The sequence below is a fragment of the Xenopus laevis genome, chromosome 3S, assembly GCF_017654675.1.
Source record: "Xenopus laevis strain J_2021 chromosome 3S, Xenopus_laevis_v10.1, whole genome shotgun sequence".
Classification (NCBI taxonomy): Eukaryota; Metazoa; Chordata; class Amphibia; order Anura; family Pipidae; genus Xenopus; species Xenopus laevis.
This window is the reverse complement of record NC_054376.1, coordinates 21,464,003-21,489,088: the sequence shown is the minus strand read 5'-3', so window position 1 is coordinate 21,489,088 and position 25,086 is coordinate 21,464,003. Positions and strand designations below refer to the sequence as shown.

The 25,086-nt window shown below is 40.2% G+C and overlaps 1 protein-coding gene across 1 annotated transcript in view; it reads right to left on the bottom strand.

Annotated features, from left to right (window-relative positions):
- The window catches only part of adam9.S (ADAM metallopeptidase domain 9 S homeolog), a 60,558-nt gene that overhangs the window by 23,752 nt on the left and 11,720 nt on the right, over positions 1 to 25,086 (bottom strand). Inside the window, exons 2-11 of the mRNA XM_018255004.2 lie at positions 20,679 to 20,773; positions 19,691 to 19,755; positions 18,212 to 18,290; positions 13,304 to 13,380; positions 11,617 to 11,800; positions 7,024 to 7,083; positions 3,333 to 3,404; positions 1,162 to 1,331; positions 434 to 515; positions 191 to 324 (exon numbers count right to left, since the gene is read on the bottom strand). Of these exons, the coding sequence (XP_018110493.1) occupies positions 191 to 324; positions 434 to 515; positions 1,162 to 1,331; positions 3,333 to 3,404; positions 7,024 to 7,083; positions 11,617 to 11,800; positions 13,304 to 13,380; positions 18,212 to 18,290; positions 19,691 to 19,755; positions 20,679 to 20,773 (1,018 nt within the window). The remainder of the gene's footprint in view (positions 1 to 190; positions 325 to 433; positions 516 to 1,161; positions 1,332 to 3,332; positions 3,405 to 7,023; positions 7,084 to 11,616; positions 11,801 to 13,303; positions 13,381 to 18,211; positions 18,291 to 19,690; positions 19,756 to 20,678; positions 20,774 to 25,086) is intronic.

Below are 25,086 nucleotides of genomic sequence, written 5' to 3'. Positions count from 1 at the left end.
TGCCCAGTGTTGATAAATGACCTCTACTGAGTTCTTGAACCATGCCTAAACAAAAACAAATAACATGGCAGCCCCCACTAAAAAACATGGAGTGCTCAGTGCACAAAATGAATTAGCATTAGATATGAATGTGAATTTAAAGGTCCTTGTATTGGGAGTATAGGCTGTAAAGCATTGGGGGCATCCTTACGTGGCACCAGAGTTCATGATGCAGCTACCCACTGAACACAAGCAGTTCCGGCCATCGTCGTGGTTCATCCCGAGGTTGTGGCCCAGCTCATGGGCAACAATGGAAGCAAAGGACTGGACATTGTAATGGGAAAACTGCCAACATAAAAAAAAAAAAAAACATTTCAATTTGTATTTGCAAAACAGTTGATTCAGCAAGATAAACTGCTCACAAAACAGATTATCTGATGTAATTGACACATACCACATTGATACCACCGGCATGACTTCTGGAACATACCGTGCCCACAAATGCCATGCCTGCTGTGCCACCATAGCTTTTCTTCCTATAAGAGATAAAGGGAGTTACAAACTGACAGGGTCGTAGTATATAGCAAGAAAGGAAAGCATTTCAGTACTGTCCTAGCAGCCACCCAAACCTGTATTTAAATGACAAGGAAAGGCTAAAATTAAGTAAGCTTGATCAGAAAGTTCTATATAATTACACCAGTAAACCCTCAAAGTAATGCTGCTCTGAGTCCTCTGTCAAAAGAAACACTGCATGTATTTCCTTTTATTGTGTACACATGGGCTTCCATATCAGACTTCCTGTTTTCAGCTTAAACTTCAAGGGGCACGGCATGAGTATGCTCAGTTTTCTCCCTGCTCCCCTCCATTTTCCCCCCTCCCTCCTGTAATCTGAGCCCAGAGCTATGAGAAAGCAGGAAGAGACTCATGCAGGAAGTGATGTCATCCCAAGCTAATATGGCATCTGTATCCTAAACAAACAGAGAAAGCTTCTAGAACTGTTTAATCAAGTATGGTAAAGGATTCTGCAGAATAAATATAGTGTTATAGTTTGGACTATTGTGGTTAATCTATTGGCAATAAACTGTTTGGTAGCTTTCCTTCTTCTTTAAAGGTCTTAACCTATCCACTGTGCCATCATAACAGGTTGGGGTACTGCTGAGACAGTAACAGCAAATCACTTACAGGACAAGCTGGGCACTGTCATGCCTACGCAGGGAGAGCAGGTTAGTCTCGCGCCACTGTACAAAACGCCCCAGGACATCTCCTGCTGTCCCATCAATGCTGATCTTATTGCTGTCTGTCCAGATCATCAGGCCAACCAGGACAATACGAATGTTAAGCATTGTGTACATCTGAAAGGTAGGACAGACATGTGAACTGAAAGCCATTACTGTCATACTGCCATACGGCTAGGGCTTAGGAGCAAAACTAATGCACCCTCATTCCAAACTTTATTCTCATGAAAAATCAATACATGACAAGTAAATGATCTGAAGGGAAGCTGGCTATGCTTATCAACATGAAACAAATGCATCCTGTAACAAATGGCCGAAAAACATGAACAAGTAATTATCTCCTTTAGTCAGCTGCAGCCAGGACAGTGAGAAGGAAACACGTGATCTGTCTCCATAAGAATCAATGGCAGAGCATTGTAAGGACAGATAGAAAAAAAGGGAATATCTCTCCTTGTGGATCAGTGGCAAGAAAGGGACAGGCGATATTTATCTCTCCTTACTCTGTCAGTGGCAGGACAGACAGAGGATCAGCAACTGTTAACATGTATGCGATAGAGGGACCAGGGATCGTTCTGCTGATGGATAGCAGGTAGTAAAGAGGGAGAGGAGCTTGGATCCTTTTCTAAAAGATCATCAACAGAGGGAGGAGGACAGGAGATCCTTCTAGAGAGGCGGAGATCAGGTAGGACAAAGGGACCAGGGTACATTCTCTTAGAGCAGTCGTCCCCAACCAGTGGCTCGTGAGCAACATGATGCTCACCAAACCCGTTGCTCTCAGTGGCCTCAAAACAGGTGCTTATTTTTAATTTCCTGGCTTGGAGGCAAGTTTTGGTTGCATAAACAACAGATGTATTGCCAAACAGATCCTCCTGTAGGCTGCCAGTCCATATAGGGGCTACCAAATAGCCAATCACAAACCTTATTTGGAATTCCCGGGAACTTTTTTAATGCTTGTGTTGCTCCCCAACTCTTTTTACATTTCATTGTGGCTCACCAGTAAAAAAAAAAAAAAAGTTTGGAGACCATTGTTTTAGAGCAGAGATCCCCAACCTTTGGAACCCGTGAGCAACATACAGAAGTAAAAGGAGTTGAGGAGCAACACTAGCATGGAAAATGTTCCTGGGGTGCCAAATAAGGGCTGTGATTGGCCATTTAGTAGCCCCTATGTGGATTGTCAACCTACATTGAGGCTCTGTTTGACAGTACACCTGGTTTTTATGCAACTTAAACTTGCCTCCAAGCCTGGAATTCAAAAATAAGCACCTGCTTTGAGGCCACTGTGAGCAACATTCAAGGTGTTGGTGAGCAACATGTTTCTCACAAGCTACTGGTTGGGGATCACTGTTTTAGAGTGTCAGTGGCACAGGACAGGTAGGACAAAGGGACTGCAGATCCTTCTCCTAATGGCACATGGATCAGTTTCTCTGCTGGTGTATATATGCCAAAAAAGCTGTTCACCTGCCTTACCCCCCCCCCCCTACATGTTTGTACACTAACAGACATGGCTTCTGCTGGTCAGTGCACACAGGAATAGAATTCAGAGTAGAAATTGTATAAAAATTCACAAAAACACACTATGAGGCACATTTATCAAGGGTCAAATTTCAAATTCATGTGAGTTTTTTAAAATTTTAAATTTATCATTGAAATCAAATTTTTAAAAGTTGGTGAATAGAATGAACCCAAAATCTCAAATCAAATTCAATTCAAAAAATGTGATTTATTTTTTTCTCTCAAAAAAAAACTTGAATGTCAGGAAGGCTGCAAACAACTCCAAATTGATCCCTGGACTCCTCCCATTGACTTAAACAGCAATTCAGCAGGTTTTAGTTGAATTTGAGTTTGGGCCACAGTATGATAAATCTCTAAAATGAAATTTAAATTTTTTTTAAAAAAACTCGAATCGAATTTGAATAACTCCCTAGTTGATTATGACAGTTTGGCCATATAAAAACTCAAATTTTCAATTCAACTCTTGATAAATCTGCCCCTTTATGCGAAAGGCAAATCCCATGGACTGGGGGTATTTTTTCCTAGAAGATTAGTGACAGAGAAAGAATAACCGAGTATCCTAGAGAGTCGCATCTGACACAATCTCACACACTCAGTTTTCCTTACACTGTCCAGATAATTTGACAGTTGCACCATTTCCACCCTCACAGCCGATTCATTCCTGCCGAGCAAGTCAAACTGAAATAAAAGACAAAAATAATCATGTTAGTAATACAAAATTCACAAATTTTCTATTCAGGCAAAGCTCACAATATCAAATTAATCGGACCATAATCCAGATGGCCAGTGTGTAGCGTGGGTGGGGTGCAGAGAGATTCTTTATTAAGGGTGGAGGCCGCTCTGAAGTTCTGAAAACTCATGGCGTTAATACAATAGCAGGAACTTGGATGAAGCAGCGCACACTCTCCTCACAGTTTGATAGTTTGAGCCCGGTGCACAGTGTAGAGGGCACGGCAACCCCCAGGAATACGTACTAGGCAAACAGAATCACTGGCACACGTGGCAATTCAGGTGCCGGGTTACCCCGTGCTCTTTATTGTGCGGACGTGCAACGTTTCGGGGTGACAACCCCTTTATCATGCCTGATAAAGGGGTTGTCACCCCGAAACGTTGCACGTCCGCACAATAAAGAGCACGGGGTAACCCGGCACCTGAATTGCCACGTGTGCCAGTGATTCTGTTTGCCTAGTTAATACAATAGCAACATACACGGAACATTAAGTCATGAAGAAACCAGTGCTCTTATACCAAAAGCACCACGTGGGACCAATATAATAGAATAACCTTCTATACAAACCTCACTACAAAAAGCAACACTTTAATAAAGAGAAAATAAGCCCTACAGAGTGGAATAAGCGAGGTTGGGTAGGGGAGTAATGACAGCATCCCTGGGAATCCATGTTCATTAGAATACATTTTATTAAATATAAACCCTGATGCGGTAAAGTTGTGACATGTAGGAAATGTCGGGGATGTACCAGAGGATTCCAGATCAATTCTAAACTCACACAGAAAAGGCAAGTTGAATTTTTGCTGATGTAATTTTTTTGGATGAAATCCAATGGATGGATTAACAGCACAGTTTCACAACCATGTACTATAAATCTGAAAACCTCACAATGACAACTGCTCTAGCCCTGCAGGGACATTAGCCCACAGTTGGACTTTGCTATCAAAGCATAAACGTGAGCCTTGTAGTGACAAACCACTGACATCCACCTGGGCAAAACCAGCAGTAAACTGCTGTATTAATTAAATAAACAATGGCGTGACTCTGCTCTTGGAACAAAGTATCACCAAGTCATATAGTCCATAAGAGAAAGTTATAAGGTGGTCTCATCCCAGGGAACCCCCAGTCCAAGTGTTACCAGTTGTTTGGGAAAGAGACCCACTACTAGTAAAGCACTACAATATATAAACTATGGTCACATATTAAATACAAGTCTTTTAGAAATTGTGGGATGCTGAAAAATTGCATAAGTCTTCTGGTCATAACTATATTATCACATGGCATGCACCTCTGACCTCATTTACAATGCAGGGCAAAGAGCAAAGTGCAAAAAAGAGAGGCTCTTTGTAGCCACCGTCCAGTGCAGGGCAGGGCAGAGACCCCTGGGTGCAAGTGCTACTTAGATGAGAATTAAAGGAGAAAGATAGCTACTGAAGCAGTTTATTGCCAATAGATTAGCCACAACAGTACAAACTATAACACTATTTATTTTGCAGAATGCTTTACCATACCTGAGTAAACAGCTCTAGAAGTTTGTTTGTTTAGGATAGCAGCTGCCATATTAGCTTAGTGTGATATCACTTCCTGCCTGAGTCTCTCCCTGCTTACTCATAGCTCTGGGCTCAGATTACAGCAGGGAAGGAGAAGAGTAGCAAACTGAGCATGCTCAAGCCCTAGCCCTGGAGGTTTACTCTGAAAACAGGAAGTCTAATACAGAAGCCCATGTGTACACAATAGAAGGAAAGAAATGCTGTTTCTTTTGACACAGGACTCAGAGCAGCATTACTTTGATGGTTTACTGGTGTATTTATATAGACCTTTCTGATAAAGCTTACTTAAATGGATACGGTCATGGGAAAAAAAAATAAAAATGAATCAGTTAATAATGCTGCTCCAATTTTGCACTGAAATCCATTTCTCAAAAGAGCAAACAGATTTTTTTATATTCAATTTTGAAATCTGACATGGGGCTAGACATATTGTCAATTTCCCAGCTGCCCCAAGTCATGTGATTTATGCTCTGATAAACTTCAATAACTCTTTACTGCTGTACTGCAAGTTGGAGTGATATCAACCCCTCCCTTCCCCCCCAGCAACCAAACAAAAGAACAATGTGAAGGTAACCAATTAACAGCTCCCTAACACAAGATAACAGCTGCCTGGTAGATCTAAGAACACTCAATAGTAAAAACCCATGTCTCACTGAGACACAGTCAGTTACATTGAGAAGGAAAAACATCAGCCTGCCAGAAAGCATTTCTCTCCTAAAGTGCAGGCACAAGTCACATGACTGGGGGGCAGCTAGGAAATTGACAAAATGTCTAGCCCCATGTCAGATTTCAAAAATGAATATACATTTTTTTTTTTTGGAGAAATGGATTTCAGTGCAGAATTCTGCTGGAGTAGCACTATTAACTGATGCTTTTTGAAAAAAACATGTTTTCTGATGACAGGATCCCTTTAATTTTAGCCTTTCCTTCTCCTTTAAGGGGTACGCTTTTGTGCTTGCATTTGTGCATCAGTAATTGGGGCCTCTTGCGCCTCATACACCCTTCTCTAGTTTAGATTGTAGGCTCTATTCAGCAGGGTGTTCTATGCCTCTTGTATTGGTTATCCATTGTCTTATCTGTATGCTTGATGTATACACCCATCCATTGTACAGCACTGTAAAATATGTGAGTGTGTGTTAATAATAATAATACTGATGATAATAATGATGTGCACCAAAAAAATCAAGCTAAAAGCCGCTCCCAGCAACACCAATTTATAGCCTAATGTTCCAGAGGCTGACGCTAAAACCAGTTCAACCCTGGGTAGAGATAGTGATGGGAGGATTCTGGTGCAGTACACATACACAATAAACTAATATAATACATTATCAGTTATAAACAGAGCTTAGTAATGTCATTTTTGTCACATGACTCACTAAAACGTGTACCCCTTGTTGGAAAATATGAGGATATTAGAAGTAACCTCAGAGTTCCAAGACCTGTATATATGGTCATGTAACTCCTCTGTGATTTATAATCTCCCTATATTTTACAAAATTAGGAACTTTGTTGACTATATAATAGTGTGCATTCTCCCTACAAAGTGTTTATTTACTTGCCACCTTCCTCCAGAGCTTCAGAGATGACAACTCTCTCTGCCATTGTATACACTGTAGCATAATAAATCTACATTTTCAGGTCACTCTTTCATCTATTCCATGTTGTACGTTTTCTGGCAGCACAAACTGTGGAAAGATCAAAAATCCCTGGTAGGCTAGGGTTTACTCTGCACTGGAGGGCATGTTTTCACTCTGTATTATAAACACATTTTTTAATTACAAAATGATTCTATGCCAATATGTGTTGCCAAGTATTTATAGAAAAATTAAGTGTGTAAAGTGTTCCGTCATGGGAAAAAAAATGTTCTTTGGATCAGTTATGCATGACAAATATTCCAAGAAGGACTGAGCAGAGAAAATGAAGCACACTGCTTTTCTTGTTTACAGAATAAGCTTCATTGTTAGTGTGGCAAAATAGACTATCTTTCCAAAGGTTCCCGGGGAATGCCAAAACTTACCCGCTCCTTGTCCACAACTAAGAAGAGTTCCACGTATCTTGTCTGGGGGAGAATGGCCCTCTGCAAAGAGAGTACATCAGATGCTCTTACTGATTTATTGAACACTAGTGAGGTGCCTGCATCATCTGCACAGCCCCCTTGCATATTTATACAGTGTACTACAATGTTAGCGACTGAGCTGTAATTTGCCTTTAACAAATATATGACATATTGCCATCAGATTCCTAGCTATTTGTGTTTTTTAGATAAAGGTATAAAAATAAATGAACAATTAAATAACAATGATAACAACATCACTGCCAAGGGTGGTGGCAGAAGTGGAGATTAGTCGCCCAGCTACAAATCTTCTCTACTTTGGGCGATTTGTATGCCATGTATGCCGATTCGTATCCTTGTTGGCGGGAAGGAATTTAGAGAAGATTTTGTCAATGGGTAACTAACCTCCCTGTCTGCCACAACCCTAAAATGGCTAGCAGCCATTTCCCAATGTTAAAGTTAATATTAAAGGCAATTTGTTGAGCACCCCCACCATGAACCAAATTAAAGGAAAACTATACCCACAAACAATGTAGTTCTCTATAAAAAGATATTGCATTAAACAGCTCATATGTAAAACCCTGCTTCATGTAAATAAACAATTTTCATAATAATATATTTTTTTAGTAGTATGTGCCATTGGGTAATCAAATAGAAAACATAAAAGGGCAATATTTACTTAAATATATATATCAGTCAGGGGCGTAGCCATCAGCTAAAATTGACAATCTTAAATCTGATTTTGCCATCCTAAAACGATGTGCAAAAGATAAGAGAGCGCACAGTGAAGGCAGAGAGGCATATTAGTACATTGGAAGATATCACAGCCCCTTTGCCAAATAACATTACTGAACTGGCGTAGAAATTATGCGCCCTGGAGGCCAACGCGAATGACATGGAAAATAGACTGTGCAGGAATAATATCAGGCTGGTGGGCCTGCCATAAAAGGTGGAGGGCAGTACACCTGAAATTTTCCTGGAAAGCTGGCTAAGGGATAAGCTGGGCGGTGAAACTTTCTCACCAACATTCATTGTGGAGCGTGCCCATGGATTCTTATAATATAATATTCTTATAATGCATCCTTAAGTTCCCAATAGGTTAGTGGACGGCCACTAGGAGGTACATCACTCCTACCCATTAGAAATTCGTATAGATCCACCCAATTCTGGATTTTCCTGGGTTGTTGTTTTGTTTGTATGTTTTGTTGTGGTTCACTGATCCCTCTCAACCACATTTAAGCAGCAACCCAATATGCATTTCATATCCCAGGGCTGACACCCCAAGGTGGGATTACTTAGTAGATACTGATAAATTGTATCCTCATGGTTAATGCAGACTCTTACACTCATCTCTTGGAAAACCAGGGGACTAAACTGTTCTGACTATATTAAAAAATATAAGCCAGCAGTCTTGCTCCTACAGAAGACTCACCTAGTGGGCCAAATACTCCTTTCCCTTGAAAGACACTGGGTTGCACATGCCTATAATGCCTCGTTTTCCACGCATGCCAGGGTAGTCTTGATCCTAATTAGAAAAGGCGTTCCCTTTGACTGCATTGGTGTCCGAACAGACTTCTACGTCCGGTACATAATACTCCACTGTAAAATTGCCAACCAGCTTCTTTACACTGGCCACGGTTTACTCCCCCCGCCATTTTTGCTACCCTTAATGGAGCGTATATATACAGCACTTTCCTCCTTTCCAAATGCCCCAATCTGCCTACTAGGTCATTATAATGCTACACTAGACCCACAGCTTGACAGAATGGGCCAGGCTAGTGGCCACAACCAGGGCCTGCAGTGCTGGGTAGATAATTTTAGCCCGATAGAACTGTGCAGATGGAAACACCCAACAGAGAGGCAATTCTCCTGTCACTCCTCTGGAAACGCCTCCTTCTCCCGTATAGATCTGGCCATGGCTTCCACAGTTTTCCCTTATGGTCTCCGTGGAATATCTTCCTAGAGCCTTCTCAGATCATTCTTCCTTATCTATCAGGGCCATGGGTGGCAATGTTACAGCAAGCTGGAGATTGTGTCCACTCAGGTTAGCTAATTCCCAGGTTAGAGAGCGATCCCAAGAGGAGTACCCTGCATACTGGGCCCAAAACCAACATACAGCGTCCCCTGATGTCCTATGGGATGCTTTCAAGGCAGTGGCCAGAGGTATATTAATTAGTGAAAAAACCAAGGCAAGGTTGCGGGCAAAAGAGGAGCTTACCGAGACTGAATCAGCCTTTATGGAAGCCGAGGAGACACATAATCATACAACCCCCAGGTCCTCATACAAGACCCTAAGACAGGCGCAAAGGACTCTGGAGCTTTCCCAAACCAGGCTAACCATAAAACGACTGCTATATACAGGTCAAAGAATATTTAATCAGGGGATAAAGCTGGGAAACTACTGGCTAGGCTCGCTTCCGCCAGAGATTCACAAACTGTAATAGCACAGATTAGGGACTCAGCAGGGAACCAGTCTACAACCCCCGAGGATATACTAAACACCTTTAGGTCCTTCTACGAAAACCTATACCAGACCAGTAACACCTACTCACCAGACCAGCTACCCCACTTTCTAGATAATATTACCTTCCCGAGAGGGACTATCTGGACAGCCCCATATCAGAAATTTTGGTTGCAGGTGCAATTTCGGCCCTACCCCCCAGTAAAACCCCAGGTCTCAAAGGGTTTCCAACTGCCTGGTACACTTTGCAGGGAAACCTTTTAATCCAACAGTTGCACAAGACATACTTACATGCCTTACTCAGGGCCTAAAACGGGTGTCCAAATTCAAATACCTGGACATCACTATATCCAGAGAGCTCTCCTCATACACTGCGGATAACATTGAGCCATTAGTGGACCAATTTAAACAAGCAACTAATGTCTGGTCCAAATTACCTATTACTATGTGAGGCAGAATCAATCTTTATAAAATGTTCTACCTGCCTAAAATGCTATACAAGCTACATACAGTAATTCTTCTATATGGATTCCTCAAAATCTTTGCAGGATTTTGCATACTGGCCATTGTTAGGCCCAAAATTTCTAAGGGATACCCTAGTGGACCAGACATTCCCTTCATACCAGCAGTTAAAGGACAAGGAAAATCTAAAATAGAATAAGGCTAGAAATGCTGTATTTTGTATACTAAACATAAGCATGAACTTACTGCACCACAAAGCCTAATCAAACGATTTATGATTTATGCTTTCAAAGTTGGCCACAGGGGGCTGTCATCTTGTAACTTTGTTAAACATCTTTGCCTGACCCTGACCCTGCACATGCTCAGTGTGGTCTAGGCTGCTTAGGGATCGTCATAAATAAAGCTGCTTGAATTCTGCATGACTGGTAAGTAAGGCGGGAGCTCCCCCCTGCTGTTCATAAGTATGATTGTTTCCCTGCTCAGCAGTTAGGGAGCATCTGACAATTCCTATCCACAGCAGTAAATGAAGGGAGAATTTCACTGCATACAGTCAGGTTTCTTATAAAAACAGTACACATTTTTTAATTAAATCATATTGGAGATAGGTTTCTTTTTCATTAAAGAAAGTAGAAATTGGATTTTATTTTTTTGCCTTTCCTTGTCCTTTAAAGACCAAATTGAACAAGCCAAACTTACATGTTTATAGATATCTTCAACTACGCCATGCTTTTAAAGCTCAATTCCCCTCTCTAGTGGTTTCTTATGCTACCCCTCTGGTGGAACTTATTTTGCATATTACGGTACACTCAAAATTTGAAAAGATATGGGACCCATGGCTAGACATCAATCCACTCGAACTCCCGGAGCACTAAGACCTATGCTGGCCAATCAGACCAAATGGATACTTAGGTATAGTGAATTGGTTGCATGTAAGGTACTATGTCTGATTAATCTTTGCTATTCCATGTTTTGTTGATTATGTTGCTAAAAATTCTCTTTGATTGCCCAAATGTGTAATGGGAAAACCAAGTGTTTACAGCTTCAGCAAACAGAGGTATGGATGGAGCACATAAGACGCAGTCTCTGCCGCAAATAATTATTTATTGCATCACAACATGTTTCGGATCACAAGGATCCTTTATCAAGTGCCTTGATCCTTGTGATCCGAAACATGGATTCTTTAATATGTCACTATGAAACAGTCTGTTGCTTTAATATTAATTTTAGGGGTAAAGTTTACTTTTAAGCCAAGTTTTACATTATCGCAGAGCACTGTACCACCATGTTTTGTCTTTGTCCTTACTGTCACTCCATATAAACCTAAGCACATCTGTAGTACAGTTGACTACACAGAAGTACTATACAGCCCATTCTCTCCACCCAGGGGGATATCTGGGAGCAAGGCAAAACACAAATGTGCTGTTTAGTAAAATTCTGCAGGCCTGTGATTTTGGTATATGGAAGAGGAGCACCGGCCAGGGCCAGAAGGCTTTTGATTTTTTTTTCCACTGCCCAAAAAATTGTCACCATTGAACTGAAGATGAGTTTTGCCCAGACACGTTGCAACTGCTAGCACTGGGGTTAAAGAAAGGCAACTAGAGGAAATAAATGTGAGTCAGTATTATATCACGTACCCGCAGGAGCTGAGTCATACTAGGTGGATTAAGGTCTGTCTCTGGCTCTTTGTCAGCAGCTGTCACTCCGCATGACATCGGCTCACTCTTTACATCCTCCAGGCGATATACCAGATGCTGGAACGTGTCTGAGGTGTCCAAGGGTTCGATCCCATAACTTGAGTTCTGCAGGTGCAGCATGCCCCTGTGGGAGAGACACAGGAAATGGTCCTGGGTGATCTTTTCCATCATGGACCATGTTGGGGCAGATTTATCAAGGGTCAATTAGTAAATTTGATTTCAAATTCGAATTTTCGAGTGTCAAAATTCACATATGTATTAAAATTTTAATACCCCTATTCAAATGTAAATTTGAATGTGAAGTTTATCACACCTTGACCATGAAAACAGTCCTCATTCGAATATTGGCCACCTAAAACCTGCTGAGCTCATGTACAAGTCAATGGCAAAGGTCCGGTGAGCGATTTGAAGATGTTAATAGCCTTCCTGACATTTTTTTCGGAGAAAACTTGATTCTTACGAATCGAATATGATTCAAATTTTCGGCTCGGAACCATTCGATCGAATATTAGACATTCAAATTTTTTCTTAAATAACCTCCCAGTCGAATTATATATTCAAATTAAAAAAAATTCACATGAATTTGAAATTCGACCTTTGCTAAATCAGCATCTCCATTTTCTTCTGGTACATTACAGAGAGAACCCATGTGTGCATGGCCCAGACCCTAAAATGCCCCCCATTTTTCAACGGCACTACAATATCCCAAAATATGTATGACATATTACTTGCTATTGGGTAAAGTACATAGAGTATGAATGAATGATATCTATACACAACAGACTATGCCCTAATGTCAACTATATGTCTGGCAGATCATTAACAGTGTACAATTTACCTTAAAGGAATAGTTACACCAAAAAAACAAAAAATAAGTGTTTTAAGGAATGACAGTATAAAGTGCTGTTGTCCTGCACTGGTAAAACTGTGTTCATTTCAGAAACACATATCGACAGTTTATTTATTAATCTGTGATCTGCTGCGTATCCTGTGCCTTTTCTATTTTTCAGCTTTGAATGGCTGCCCCCATGGCTACACAGCAGCTTGTTTATATAAACTATTGTATATTTCTGAAACAAACACCAGTTGTGCAAGTGCAGGGCAACCGTACATTACATTAACTCTTGGATGTTGCCCCCAGTGTCCCCAAATCAGGTGCTTATTTTTAAATTCCTGACTTGGTTTCATGTTTTGGTTGAATAAAAACAACACACCAAGATTTGCAGCAGCGCACTCTGGTATCTTTGAAGAATCGCAATTCTTTAAAGATTCTTCAAAGATACTGGAGTGTGCTGCTGCAAATCTTGGTGTGCTGTGAAAAGTCTCCTTAGTGACGGACTCGGGCGGCGGCACCCGAGTCCAAGCAAGATGTGCTTCCAAATAGAGCCTCCTGTAAGCGGATTATCTGTTTATAGGCTACCAATTTGGCACCCCCATGAACTTTTCTGAAGCTTGTGTTGCTCTCCAAGTCTTTTTACATTTGACTGTGGCTAACAAGGAAGAAAGGTTGGGGATCCCTGCTTTAAACAATGAAGCACTTCAACTTATGACAGAGTGAGCAAAATGTAGAACAAGGTTAAGCGTGGACTAGTGTATGTGTCTGTACAGGGCAGGGGAAGCAAGTTACCGTAAACCAGAGCAGGTGCTGATGGCCACAACAGATCCTGGAACCCCCTCTGCATACCCCTGATAATGACAGTGCTCCTGAAAGGAAAAGAAATACAATTTTAAATGTACAAAGGAGCAGGAACAGAAATGGTCACAATGCATACATTTTTCATATTTGCTTACTTGTGACAAGAGCAGAAACTCAACTAAAACATCATTGTAGCTGGATAGACAGACAACGTGTGGAAAGGTGAAAGCAGAATAGTCAAAGCAGCTGCAGGCTGGGGAAACAAAATAATGAAAGCAGGAGGTGGAAAAGCATGCGGGTAGAAGGAGGAAATTGCAGCAGCATCTGAATGAAGGTTTTACCAGCAGAGATGAGGGCACTGTAGGTGAGAAGAATAGAAGTAGAGGCAAGAGGGATGAGGAAAAGAAGAATAATAAAAGAAGAACATGGTCAAGGAAAGAAAGAACATGATGGAAAAAAAGTAGGCAGAAAATGTGTGGGTTGGTGAAAATTAAAGAGTAGTCAGATGAAGTTTGATAGGGAAGGCCAAGGCATAAGCAGAGGTGGGTGGTAAAGGATTGTGAGAGCTAGAGAAAGTGTAGGAAGAAGAGAAAGGCTGAGGAGCTGAAGAATGCAGGGACATGGACAAGCAGTTTAGAAAAGAAACGGACACTGCACTTTGCAGTAAATTTTGGGACAAGAGGAGAGAGAAAATGGAGATCAAATCATTTAATCAAGTTAATAAGGAGCTGAGGCTGGGATCTGCTCAATTTAACCAGAGAACCACCTCTTTCTCCTTATACACAATAATGAGTTGCTGAGCCGAGGTTTGTACTGTACCTATAGCCATTATATGCAGATACATCATCAAGAAACCTTCATCCACATCTGTACTAACACCCAGCAGGGATCACCCTTGTTCTTCACGTGGTCAGCAGGACACTACGTAACCCAATATATTGTTCTATAAACAAATCTGATAAATCTAGGACTCCATAAAAATTAAGCCTGCTTGGGCAGAGAACAATGTTAACCTACGGTATTAATCAAGTGTTTTCTATGTGGAGTTACCTAAAAACAGTGACATAGCAGCGCTGGACAATAGGAAATGTATAACGAAACAGAGTCTTGCTATGGAACCAACACAAGAGGGAACTGCTGTCAGTGTGTGATTAAAGGAAACCCATTACCCAAATACTGTGGTTTTACAGAGGAACATTTCACAGCTCTGATCACAAAGAGATCAGACAAAAAAGGCCACCAGGGAGCCAGAAGGAAATAATTAGCAGCTCAATATGACAAAACTTCTAGGTGGGGGTTCTGGGGATCAGGCACCCTATTCAGTGTTTAGCATTTGGTTAGAACCTTTTAGCTCATAACAAGGTTAAAAACACTGAACCCTGGATTTATAGGAGTATCAAGAAGAGCAAAGGCATTATCCCCAAATATGTTAGAACACTCACTGCTCTGAGGCTTAAGACTAGCCACACATAGGGCAATCTGGTATGTTAAATGACCAAAGGGCCCATGGGCTGAACAGATGGAAAGCATGCGAGGGGCCACACACAGTACGGAAATTTTATAATGTTTCATTCATTTGTGCAAAGAGCAGGAATGATGAGACTGATTCTCATCTGCCAACACACTGGGAAATTACAAGATTTTCAAGCCTGCCTTATCCGTGAACCAGCATGTATCAAGATTACATGTATATCAGTCATGATCGGCAGGCCTTTATAGACTCAGAGAATCTGCCTGATCTATATCTGCCCAATTTTTACCAGAGTTGGTTCGGCAGGCCAATAAGCTGCCAACTCAGTCCAAAAGGACAGAGTTCACATTTTTTTTATTGGCCCGTGTATGGCCACCTAAAGCCATACTACAATTAGTCTTTTTGCAATTCTAGCCCATTGCAAAAACACCAAAAAGTATAAATTCATGGGCAAGATCAAAGTTGTTTGGGGTATATGTATCATAAATGAATACAGCATCCATACACTGGTTCTTTGAATCACCGCAGCTGCAACTAAAACCAAGCGACACTCATTTGCCCAGAAAAAAAAATATGATAGGGAGACATAAAAGTGTGCATAATTGTGAGTGCTTGAATGGTTTTCAACTGGCACTGCATACTGTGAAGTGCGACCTGGCAAAGTGCATGCCACACCCTGCTATGCTGATCTAACTCACTGCTCCATCAAAAGGGAAGAGAAAGAGCTGAGGTGCATGTAACCCAGTCTTGATCCTCTGCCCGAACCCAAACAGCCAGAGATGCAAGAGGTAAAAGATTCTAGGGATAATTTATAATTATATATATTCCATAGCAACCAATCAGATGTTTGCCTTCAGTGTTCAAGATGCAGCTGACAAACACAGCTAATCACTGTATGGTTGCTATGGGTTACTGCCCAGGAGCAAATTTTCCCAGTGTTTATCAACTAAATAAAAATGGCAGTTTTTATATGGGGCAGGGGGTTATCCAATGGCACACAAAACGTTTTTATGAAAAGGCTTTATTTAAATGAAAGTGTTTGCATATGGTCTGTTTATTCAATATATCTTTATAGATCCCTGCGATGCTCAGGGGTATAGTTTATAGGCACAATGTGCTTGTAAAAACCCAAAGACTTAAAGGAAAAAGATTTGAAGGAATAAAAAAAAAAAAAAAAAACAGTTCAGCTACTGCCATCTATACTAGCAGTAAGAAATGTTAAGTATTGATAGTTGTAGTTCAGCACCCATGAGGGAAGTCACGGTGATCACAAGATGAGCTATTTTCAGCACAATCACATGAAATGGCAAGGCCTATGTGATAGCACACAGGAAATATTAAAAACAAGTGGTGTTATCCAGCAGGATGTCCCCAAAATCATTCATCTGCCATATAGACTGATATGTAACTGCTTTAAATCTAGCCACATCCTCTCAAGAGCCATGTGACCTTTCAAATGACTGACAGTCACTTCCCGGGAATCTCATGAAAACATCAGAAACAGAATGACATGATAATGGCCCAGAGCAGATCATTATCATAGACAGTTACTGGATACAGAGGAGTTACGACAAAGGGCTGAGCCCCTCCTATACCTAAGCAAAGATGTCATCCATAAATAAATGTTCTTAATGAAATTGGACAAGCCACTGGACCTGGAATAACATGAAGGGGGGGGGGGGGAAGAGACTTAATTTTACTGTTGAACACCAACATTATAATATGTAAAATTCTGGAAATAAAATAAACAGCTGGAAGGATAGTGAAACATAAAGTCCAACTTTCTCTTCCAGTCATGGCCAGAACTAGGGGGACTAGGGATGTCAGGGCTCAAGGGGGGAAGTGGCAGACTACTTGGCCCAACTTCTCAACAACAGCCCAGAGCACACAGAGCATGTGCATTGCCACCAACTCTTAAAAGATGGCCTAACAAGATCCAAGATGGGGGGCTGCTGTGGACAACTTTGAAGGCTAGTATCATGACTGTTATAGGGCTGTTGAACTCTTAGGCTAAGACAGTGGGGGTCATTTATCAACACTGTTGATACATTATTTGTAGTTTTTCGTTTTGTAGGATTAATTTCTCCATTAATACTTTTGAAGCAGAACAAAACCCACTCCCACAGCCACAATCTTGCTATCCCCTCTTCCTAAAGCAGAAAATGCCTATTGAATCAGATTGCCAGTTGTCCAAACAGCATTCCATTCTAATCCACAACATCTGCGTTTTACACACAATGCATGCTGCATAAAATCAGACACAAATTAAATACACAAACTAAACTGCAGAAAGGGATTGGTTCCCATTTGATGTCAAATTTGGCAAAATGTGATTTAAAACTGGCAGTTGGAAATGTTGACCAGACTGTCAAACTGCCTATAAATTGTCACCTGCACCTTACTCACTGGCCATTACAGCAGCGGCAGGACCCAGAGTGTTGACCAAGGATATATTTATGTAAATATGTATATTCTTATATACACATGTACATAAGTATTCCTGGTTATAAGGGTTCTTTAACGAAAGAGATAGTTCAATCAAAATATATATATTTATTTACAAAACTATTGACACATATCTACAGAAATAATACACATAAAACAAGTTACACTACATAGAATGTATAACAAATAGTTACAAAGACAATTAGAAATATGTATATGCTGGATCTAAATCCACTGCCTCTCGGATACTCATCCTTCCATTAGGTCTGTCATCTATGTCCTCACTGCAGGAACTCTCTGGACTCTCTGCCTAACTTAGCCTATTGTATTAACCTATAGACTGACCATAAGTACATGTCAGGTTCTGATTGGTCAGTGACCAATACATTAATCTTGGGGGTAGGGCATGGATTCCTGAGGCAGTTCATTCCAGAATCAGGACATTGGAATGGTGTAGACAGGAAGGTTTGCTTTTCCAGCTGCCCCTGGTCAAAGGGGAGGGGATTTAACAACTGTATGCTACATTGGGTGTCTTTGAAGCTTGTCTTTGTTATGTCCTGATACTATCTAATATGTAATTACACAACATTCTTAGATACAAATCACAATGTATATATATATACAATATACACATATTGCATATAATAAAGATATAACACAAGCAAGTCTCCCTGAGGTAACACAGAGCAATACAACAACCTGGTGGATGTTGGGAATTGTAGTTCAGAAACATCATAGGCACACATGCTGGGCTACACACACACCATTTCATGAAAACTGTTAGTTTATTTCATGAGAACTGCTGTTACTGCATGGGACATAGCCAAAAGGAAAAGTCACATTTCATGGGCCGGTCAATTTTGAGGAAAATACATTTTCAATGCAAAAGACCCTAGGATGTGATGCCTTTATGAAGCACGTAACTGGAAGGTTCTGAAGACAAGCAGAATATTGCCACATTACAAAATAAAGCAGGCACTGACCTTATCCTGAAGCCGGCTTGCTATTATACTTCCACTTTCTGCAAATGTATAGACAGCAAAGTCTCTGGCAATAAAATTTCTGAAAAACCAAACAAAACATGTTAGCAGCTTCGGGGACCAAATGCAGTTATACTAAACCAAGCCATATGAATGGCCTCTGCCTACAGCTTTAAGTTTCAGATTATCATTGGTTTTTGCCATTTTCTTAAATAAAAGTCCAGAATAAGGGTTTATTACACATACTGTATGTGCTGCCCTGCTGGATCTTCAGAGCAACTAAAAAAGTATTTAATCAGATTCTCTCTCCTAGTTAAACTTTGTATAATAAACTCCTCTTCCTCTCTTGTGCACAAAGAAGCATTAAGGAGGAGAGGTAAGTATATTTCCTTACACGGATGCTAGCAATAATCAGGATTATATTTGGAATAGTTTATAATTCAGCAACATGTATCAATTGGCATAAGGCATTCATCTGTTTGTATGGCTCCTTTAATTTCGGGGGTGGTTTATGACCTTCACCATGAATTTCTACTATTAGGAAAAACACATTTGATTTGTAGTTTTGTGCTGCCCTGCTGGATCTTCAGAGGAACTAAAAAAGTATTTAATCAGATTCTCCCTCCTAGTTAAACTTTGTATAATAAACTCCTCTTCCTCTCTTGTGCACAAAGAAGCACTAAGGAGGAGGGGTAAGTATATTTCCTTACACGGATGCTAGCAATAATCAGGATTATATTTGGAATAGTTTATAATTCAGCAACATGTATCAATTGGCAAAAGGCATTCATCTGTTTGTATGGCTCCTTTAATTTCTGGGGTGGCTTATGACCTTCACCATTAATTTCTACTGTTAGGAAAAACACATTTGATTTGTAGTTTTGTGTACTTGACCTGGAGAAGATTTAGCATATGTTATTTAACTGCGCCAAAAGACGAAATTGCAAATATGGTTCCATAGGTCAGGTACCCAGAACAACCAATCAAATGTGTTTTCCCTAACCGTAAAAATGCCCTTTGGTATCAAGCACAGTTTAATGGGTAGGATATTAAAACATAATTACATGGGGATGCTGGGGATTGTAGTTTAGGAACAGCTGGATAGATTTGGCTAGAAGATATTAGAATAAGTATTGGAATCCTATGAATAAAGGCAAGAAACACATAAGGCTGTATATATTAATTTACTTTGTGGCCTGAAATAAAGTTCTCTTTAAAGTTATTTTACAAGCCTGTCTGCGGGATTTGTGAGTTCCTGCAATTTTCTGTTTTGGTTGGATACCTCCACCTTGAGCTGTAGATCTGGGGCATGTGCACCCAGACCCCACATACTACTGGTAAGAGTATAAACCTATTGGTCTTGCATTGGGATTTTTTCCTTTTAAGTATTGGAATTACCTGTTAAAAGTGAATGAATCCTACTAGACACACATCAACACAAAAAGAAGCCAGTGGGTCTATTAATCAATCAATCAGAATTACCTGTTATTTTCCAAATGCAGAACATGTTTCTTGCCTTCTACCTCAATGGCATATGAAAGTGAATTCTGCAGGGATACACAATGTATCATCAGTCATTGTTATTAGTAAGCAGTCAGAACAAATTACTAAGCAACAGGTCATATCTTCTGTTGGTTCTAGTATCATAACCTTTATTGTGCCCAAAAGGATATTTTCCCTTTAATTGAAAGCAAAAGGAACATGACAAATAAGGAGGTGCATTGGCATTAGGAGCGAGTGCTTTGGCATGGGGACATGTCCATTACAAATGCACAAACAAGATTTTGAGATGATGCAATGCTTGCAGTGTCGGACTGGGATGTCAGGGGCCCACCAGAAAACCTTAGACCGTGGGCCCTCTTTCTAAACTATTATTCCTCCTTTCCTCACTCAACCTCTTTATTCTCCTAGTCTTTTATCTCTACATACTATACTCAATTCTTCCATTATTAAACCTCTTAAAGAAATAGCAAATGGCCATGAAATAGGCCAAATATAAGCAAGAGGGCCCCACTGACACCTGGGCCCACCGGGAGTTTTCCTGGTATCCCAGTGGGCCAGTCCGACACTGAATGCTTGCCTAAATAACAGTGTCCACAAAATGTCTCCTGCCTAATTGCTATCATTATGAGTTCCCAGATCTAAGAAAACAAGATTCAAATAATTTATATAGTCTAAGTTATTTTGCTTGAATAACGAGATAAAATAGGATGTGGAATTATTTTTTTAGGGTGACGGGTCCCCTTTAATGTACAGCATTTCTAGCCTACTATTTCTGGCAATGGCTTAATCCATCAAACCTTTTACCAACATGCTCACAGGAGTAGGCCAATACCAGCTGCTACCCTCTTGCATAAATATTTTTGAATGACCCTAAATATTCTCTCATACAGGTACAGCTGGAATATAAGGAGTAGATTGCTTTTAAACAAATACCAAATGCAAAGAATGCAGAGAAGCCGTAAATTACCTCTCCAGAGGATTCAGACGTATCTCTTCGTGCCCGGGCTACTTTCTGAGGTATAATTATATCGTAGGAAGACAGGAAGGATGTCTGTTCTATTCCTGTAAAATAAAAATTACATATCTAAGCCTTTCCGTATCATTTACTAGGACAGCAGGATTCATAAAAGCCACAGCAGGAAATAAAATAATTATAAAAAATACTGATGTGAGGGCCAGTTTCTAATCCATATGCAGGCATATAAAGGCTGTCAATCTGGCCTTCCTTCATGAAGGCCATTGCCCAACTATGAATTGTATCCCAGGTATTTAATGGGACAGTGTATAAAATTCAGCCCTACCCTTATATTATACAACTGGTGGTGTTCTTATCAACTAGTGTATGCAATCTACTGTCAAATGCCTCCTGAACTATTAGATTAGCCCAGTTAGGCTAAACCTGTGAGTAACCTTGGCATACAAATATACTCAAGAGCCACAGAAGACTCTGCAAATATATGTTTAATATTATTATTATTAACATGCAATTTTAGAGTGCCAACATATTCTGCAGCACTGTACAATAAATGAGTTTATAAGAAGAACATACAGAATAACATACATAGCAACCAGTAACAGATACAAAAGGCAACAGGGGCCCTGTCCAAAAGACTGTACAATCTAAAATCCTGTCACATCCTATAAATGGTCCTCGTGATGTCAGCTAATATAACTAGTGCTTAGAACGTAATTTGTCACGACTCTCTAAAACCTGTGTACCCTGTTGTGAAATAAAAGTACTGTATATCTGGATTGCCATGCATTGTATTAAACGCAATCAATTCGAATATTCTTATATTATACAACAGGGAGGTACATTATTCACCATGTAAACTGTGCTTATTGATGTAATTAGATATACTTGGAGAGTGAAGTAGTGTTGTGCAGGTCAACAAAAAGTCTACCCACACCGACCCTAACCCAAACACTGCCAATCTGCAATTGAATTGAACCCGACCTGGCACCTCTATTTATAGGCCACTGCCCGACGATCCAGGTGGCAAAGGCACTGCTGGAAGAAGAAGCCAGCACAGGAAGGTTGCGGTTGCAAACTATGTGCGGAAGTCAGCCCAAACCTGCCCAACCCATGGGTTTCAGCCCAGCCCACACATCACTAGTGTGTAGTGATGTCATTGATGTCATGTCCCACTGAAACTTGTGTATTGTACAATAAAAATAATAATAATGTGCCCACTCTCTGCCACCATCTATATATATATATATTATATATAATTTATTTATTATATATATATATATATATATATATATATATATATATATATATATATATACACACACACACACACACACACACACACACACACACACACACACACACACACACACACACACACACCATCAAAGGATTATCATTCTGTCTCAGTCCATACACAAAACATACATTGAGAGGCTGGCCAACTGGCATAATCATCAGTAGTCTGTACAGAACGGGATTGCCGGAAAAACAGGCACGACAGTGAGATAGAATAGCAGAAGACTATTACATGATGGATAAAAAATGATACCAAGATCATAAATGTGAGCCAACATATATTGTTTTTACAACATATGGGTTGACAGACAGAATCCTTCAAACTGGGCCAGCCGTAGTTAATTGAAGGCCTAAAAATGGACTTTACTGCTGGGCTCTACTGCCCCCCTCCAAAATACCCATTCTTTTCTGCAGAGTATTCATGGTTTTAAAGCTAGGGGTGACAAGTGTAGCATATCACCCCCTATAGGAGCCAGCTTTAGATTATGCCCCAAATCCCACCCATCTCTCAAACTGTCTTTTATGGTAAAAGCACATGAAGTTGTCTTTCATGGCACAGTATCTCAATTTTACTGCATTAGACTTGGTTTTAATCTGATATCTCACATAGTAAGGGCACAAGAAGAAAGAAGGACAAAGAGGAAATGAAAGTAGAAAAGAAGATTTTCTAAAGAAGTAGGTTTAGGTGATTGAGTCAAATGACAGAGGGGGGCATGCTGCTTATTCTTATTAAACAATTTTTTAATGTATGCATTATTTTGCTTTCACAATTTCTACCTCCCCTGTAATTAGCTAGTTAGAGTTAGTTTAAATAGAGATGAAGAGTTCTGTATATACAATCTCTCACTCTTTCACCCTTTTAGCTAATTTGGCTTACAGATAAGCGGGAGTCAATTGTGCAGGGGTTTTATCTGTACACTGGCAAATCTACCTTGCAATAACCAGGAAGATAGAAACATGGATCAGGTTTAATTTCCCAGTTTAATTAAAGAAATAATAGAAGTCATAGATGTTCTTAATGAAAACAATAGGCAAAGACAACATTTTAGCAGCTTAAGCCACTATGCGGTATATCACATTATTCACAGAATAACATCTTTTTATTCCAGAACATTCAGCCCACAGGGATCCCAGACCCTGTAGCAGCCACTTAATACAACACTGCAGCATAACATTCAATGTTTATAATTCAGAAGTAAATAATCACCAAACACACGCAGACTCCCAGGAATACAGCTCTTATGGTAATGGAAAGATTTAGACCAATAAGGCCTTGCCATAATATTAACTTTATCTGCCCAAACTAAGGTACAAAGCAGCACTGTCCCAAAGCACACAAATCTCTGGAAATGTTGACTCATGAATTTCCCTGCTAATTACTTTTTACTGGAAAAGTAGTGGTGCAGTGTCCTAGAGTAACAAACGGTGCACCTAAAAATAGGATAATGGAATAGTACCCATAACTGTACCTGCAATATAGCATTCTGCTGATTTCTGTTACAGCTTTTATGATTGGACAGGGCAGAGGAACAGCTTCCATTTGATGGGTGGTTTACCCAGTATATAACATATATACAGGCCAAATTATTCAGATCTGCCTGATAAGTTTGTTGTTCTTGGTGTGCAAAGCCAACATACATGGGCCAATCTTAGCTGCCAAATGGATGGGGCCAAAATAATAGTCTGTACAAGGGATATCTGTAGGGAAAGTGGGGTCAGACATATATTGACAGTCAATGAATGGGTAGGGCAGTTGCTTATTTGGCTCACTGGTGCACTTCTTTGGGAAGCTTGTCTATAAATTTTGGAGAGATGGAAGAATATTGGCTCCATAAAATGTATAATAACACAAACAGCCTAAACAAGAAGCAATATTAATGTCCAGCAGTACTGTATATACTGTAATCCCCCCCATAAAGTGTGTTTTCCCACAAATTAGCTCAGGAAGTGGCTATTAAATTCTATAAAAACATGGGGTTGTAAACCAAAACCACCAAGAGAAATGATCTGACGAGGTCAGAGTTGAGAATACAGATATTGCTTTCAGGCTCTACCACTGAACAAACATGTAGGATTATTTATGTTTTGACTGCAGATGTGAGCAAGGCTTCAAACCCCTGTGGGAAGCGAAACCTGGGTAAGCTATCTACTACCAACACTGTGTACTAGCCAACTACATCAGACATATGACTTTCTGATTCACATACAGTGGTGCTTGAAAGTTAGTGAACCCTTTGAAATGTTCTATATTTTTACATGGATGCGACTTAAAACATCATCTGATTTTCAAACAAATCCTAAAAGTAGATGAAGAAAACCCAGTTAAACAAATGAAACACAAATTATTATAATTTGGTCATGTATTTATCAGCATATCTATGGGTGGCATTTGGTGTGAGTATCAGTATTTGGTGTGACTCCCTTGTGCAGCAAGAAGTGCAACTAAACATTGCTGTAACTAATGATCAGTCCTGCATCAACTCGAATTTTAGCACATTCCTCCATACAGAACAGCTTCAGCTCTTGGTCTTAAAGTCTTAAAGTTCTATTTTGGCTTCATCTGTCCACAAAACTTTCTTCCAGTATCCTTCTGGTTTGTCCATATGATCTTTAGCAAACCGTAGTCGGTCAGCAATATTTATTGTGGTTTTCTCCTTGCAACCCTGCCATACACACAATTGCTGTTCAGTGTTCTCCTGATGGTGCACCCATGAACATCAACATTCCCTCACCGTCCCTAATTTGCATATGCAAATTGGGATTCGGCCGAATCCGAACCCTGCTGAAAAAGGCCGAATCCTGGCCGAATCCCGAACCGAATCTTGGATTCAGTGCATCGCTAGTAGCAACGGTCTTAAAAATTCCTCTATTTGTAGACAATCTGTCTGACTGTTGATTGGTGGAATTCAAACTCTTTAGAGATAGTAACCTTTTCCAGTTTTATGGGCATCAACAACTGTTTGAGGTCCTCAGACTATCCTGTTAGCCTGATAGAAATTATAATAACAGGCATCATTACAGACACAACTGGGCAGAACTAATATTTCATTTGGTTCCAGCAAGTGCTGAAAGACAAGGTCGGCACAATAATACTTCCATTGTC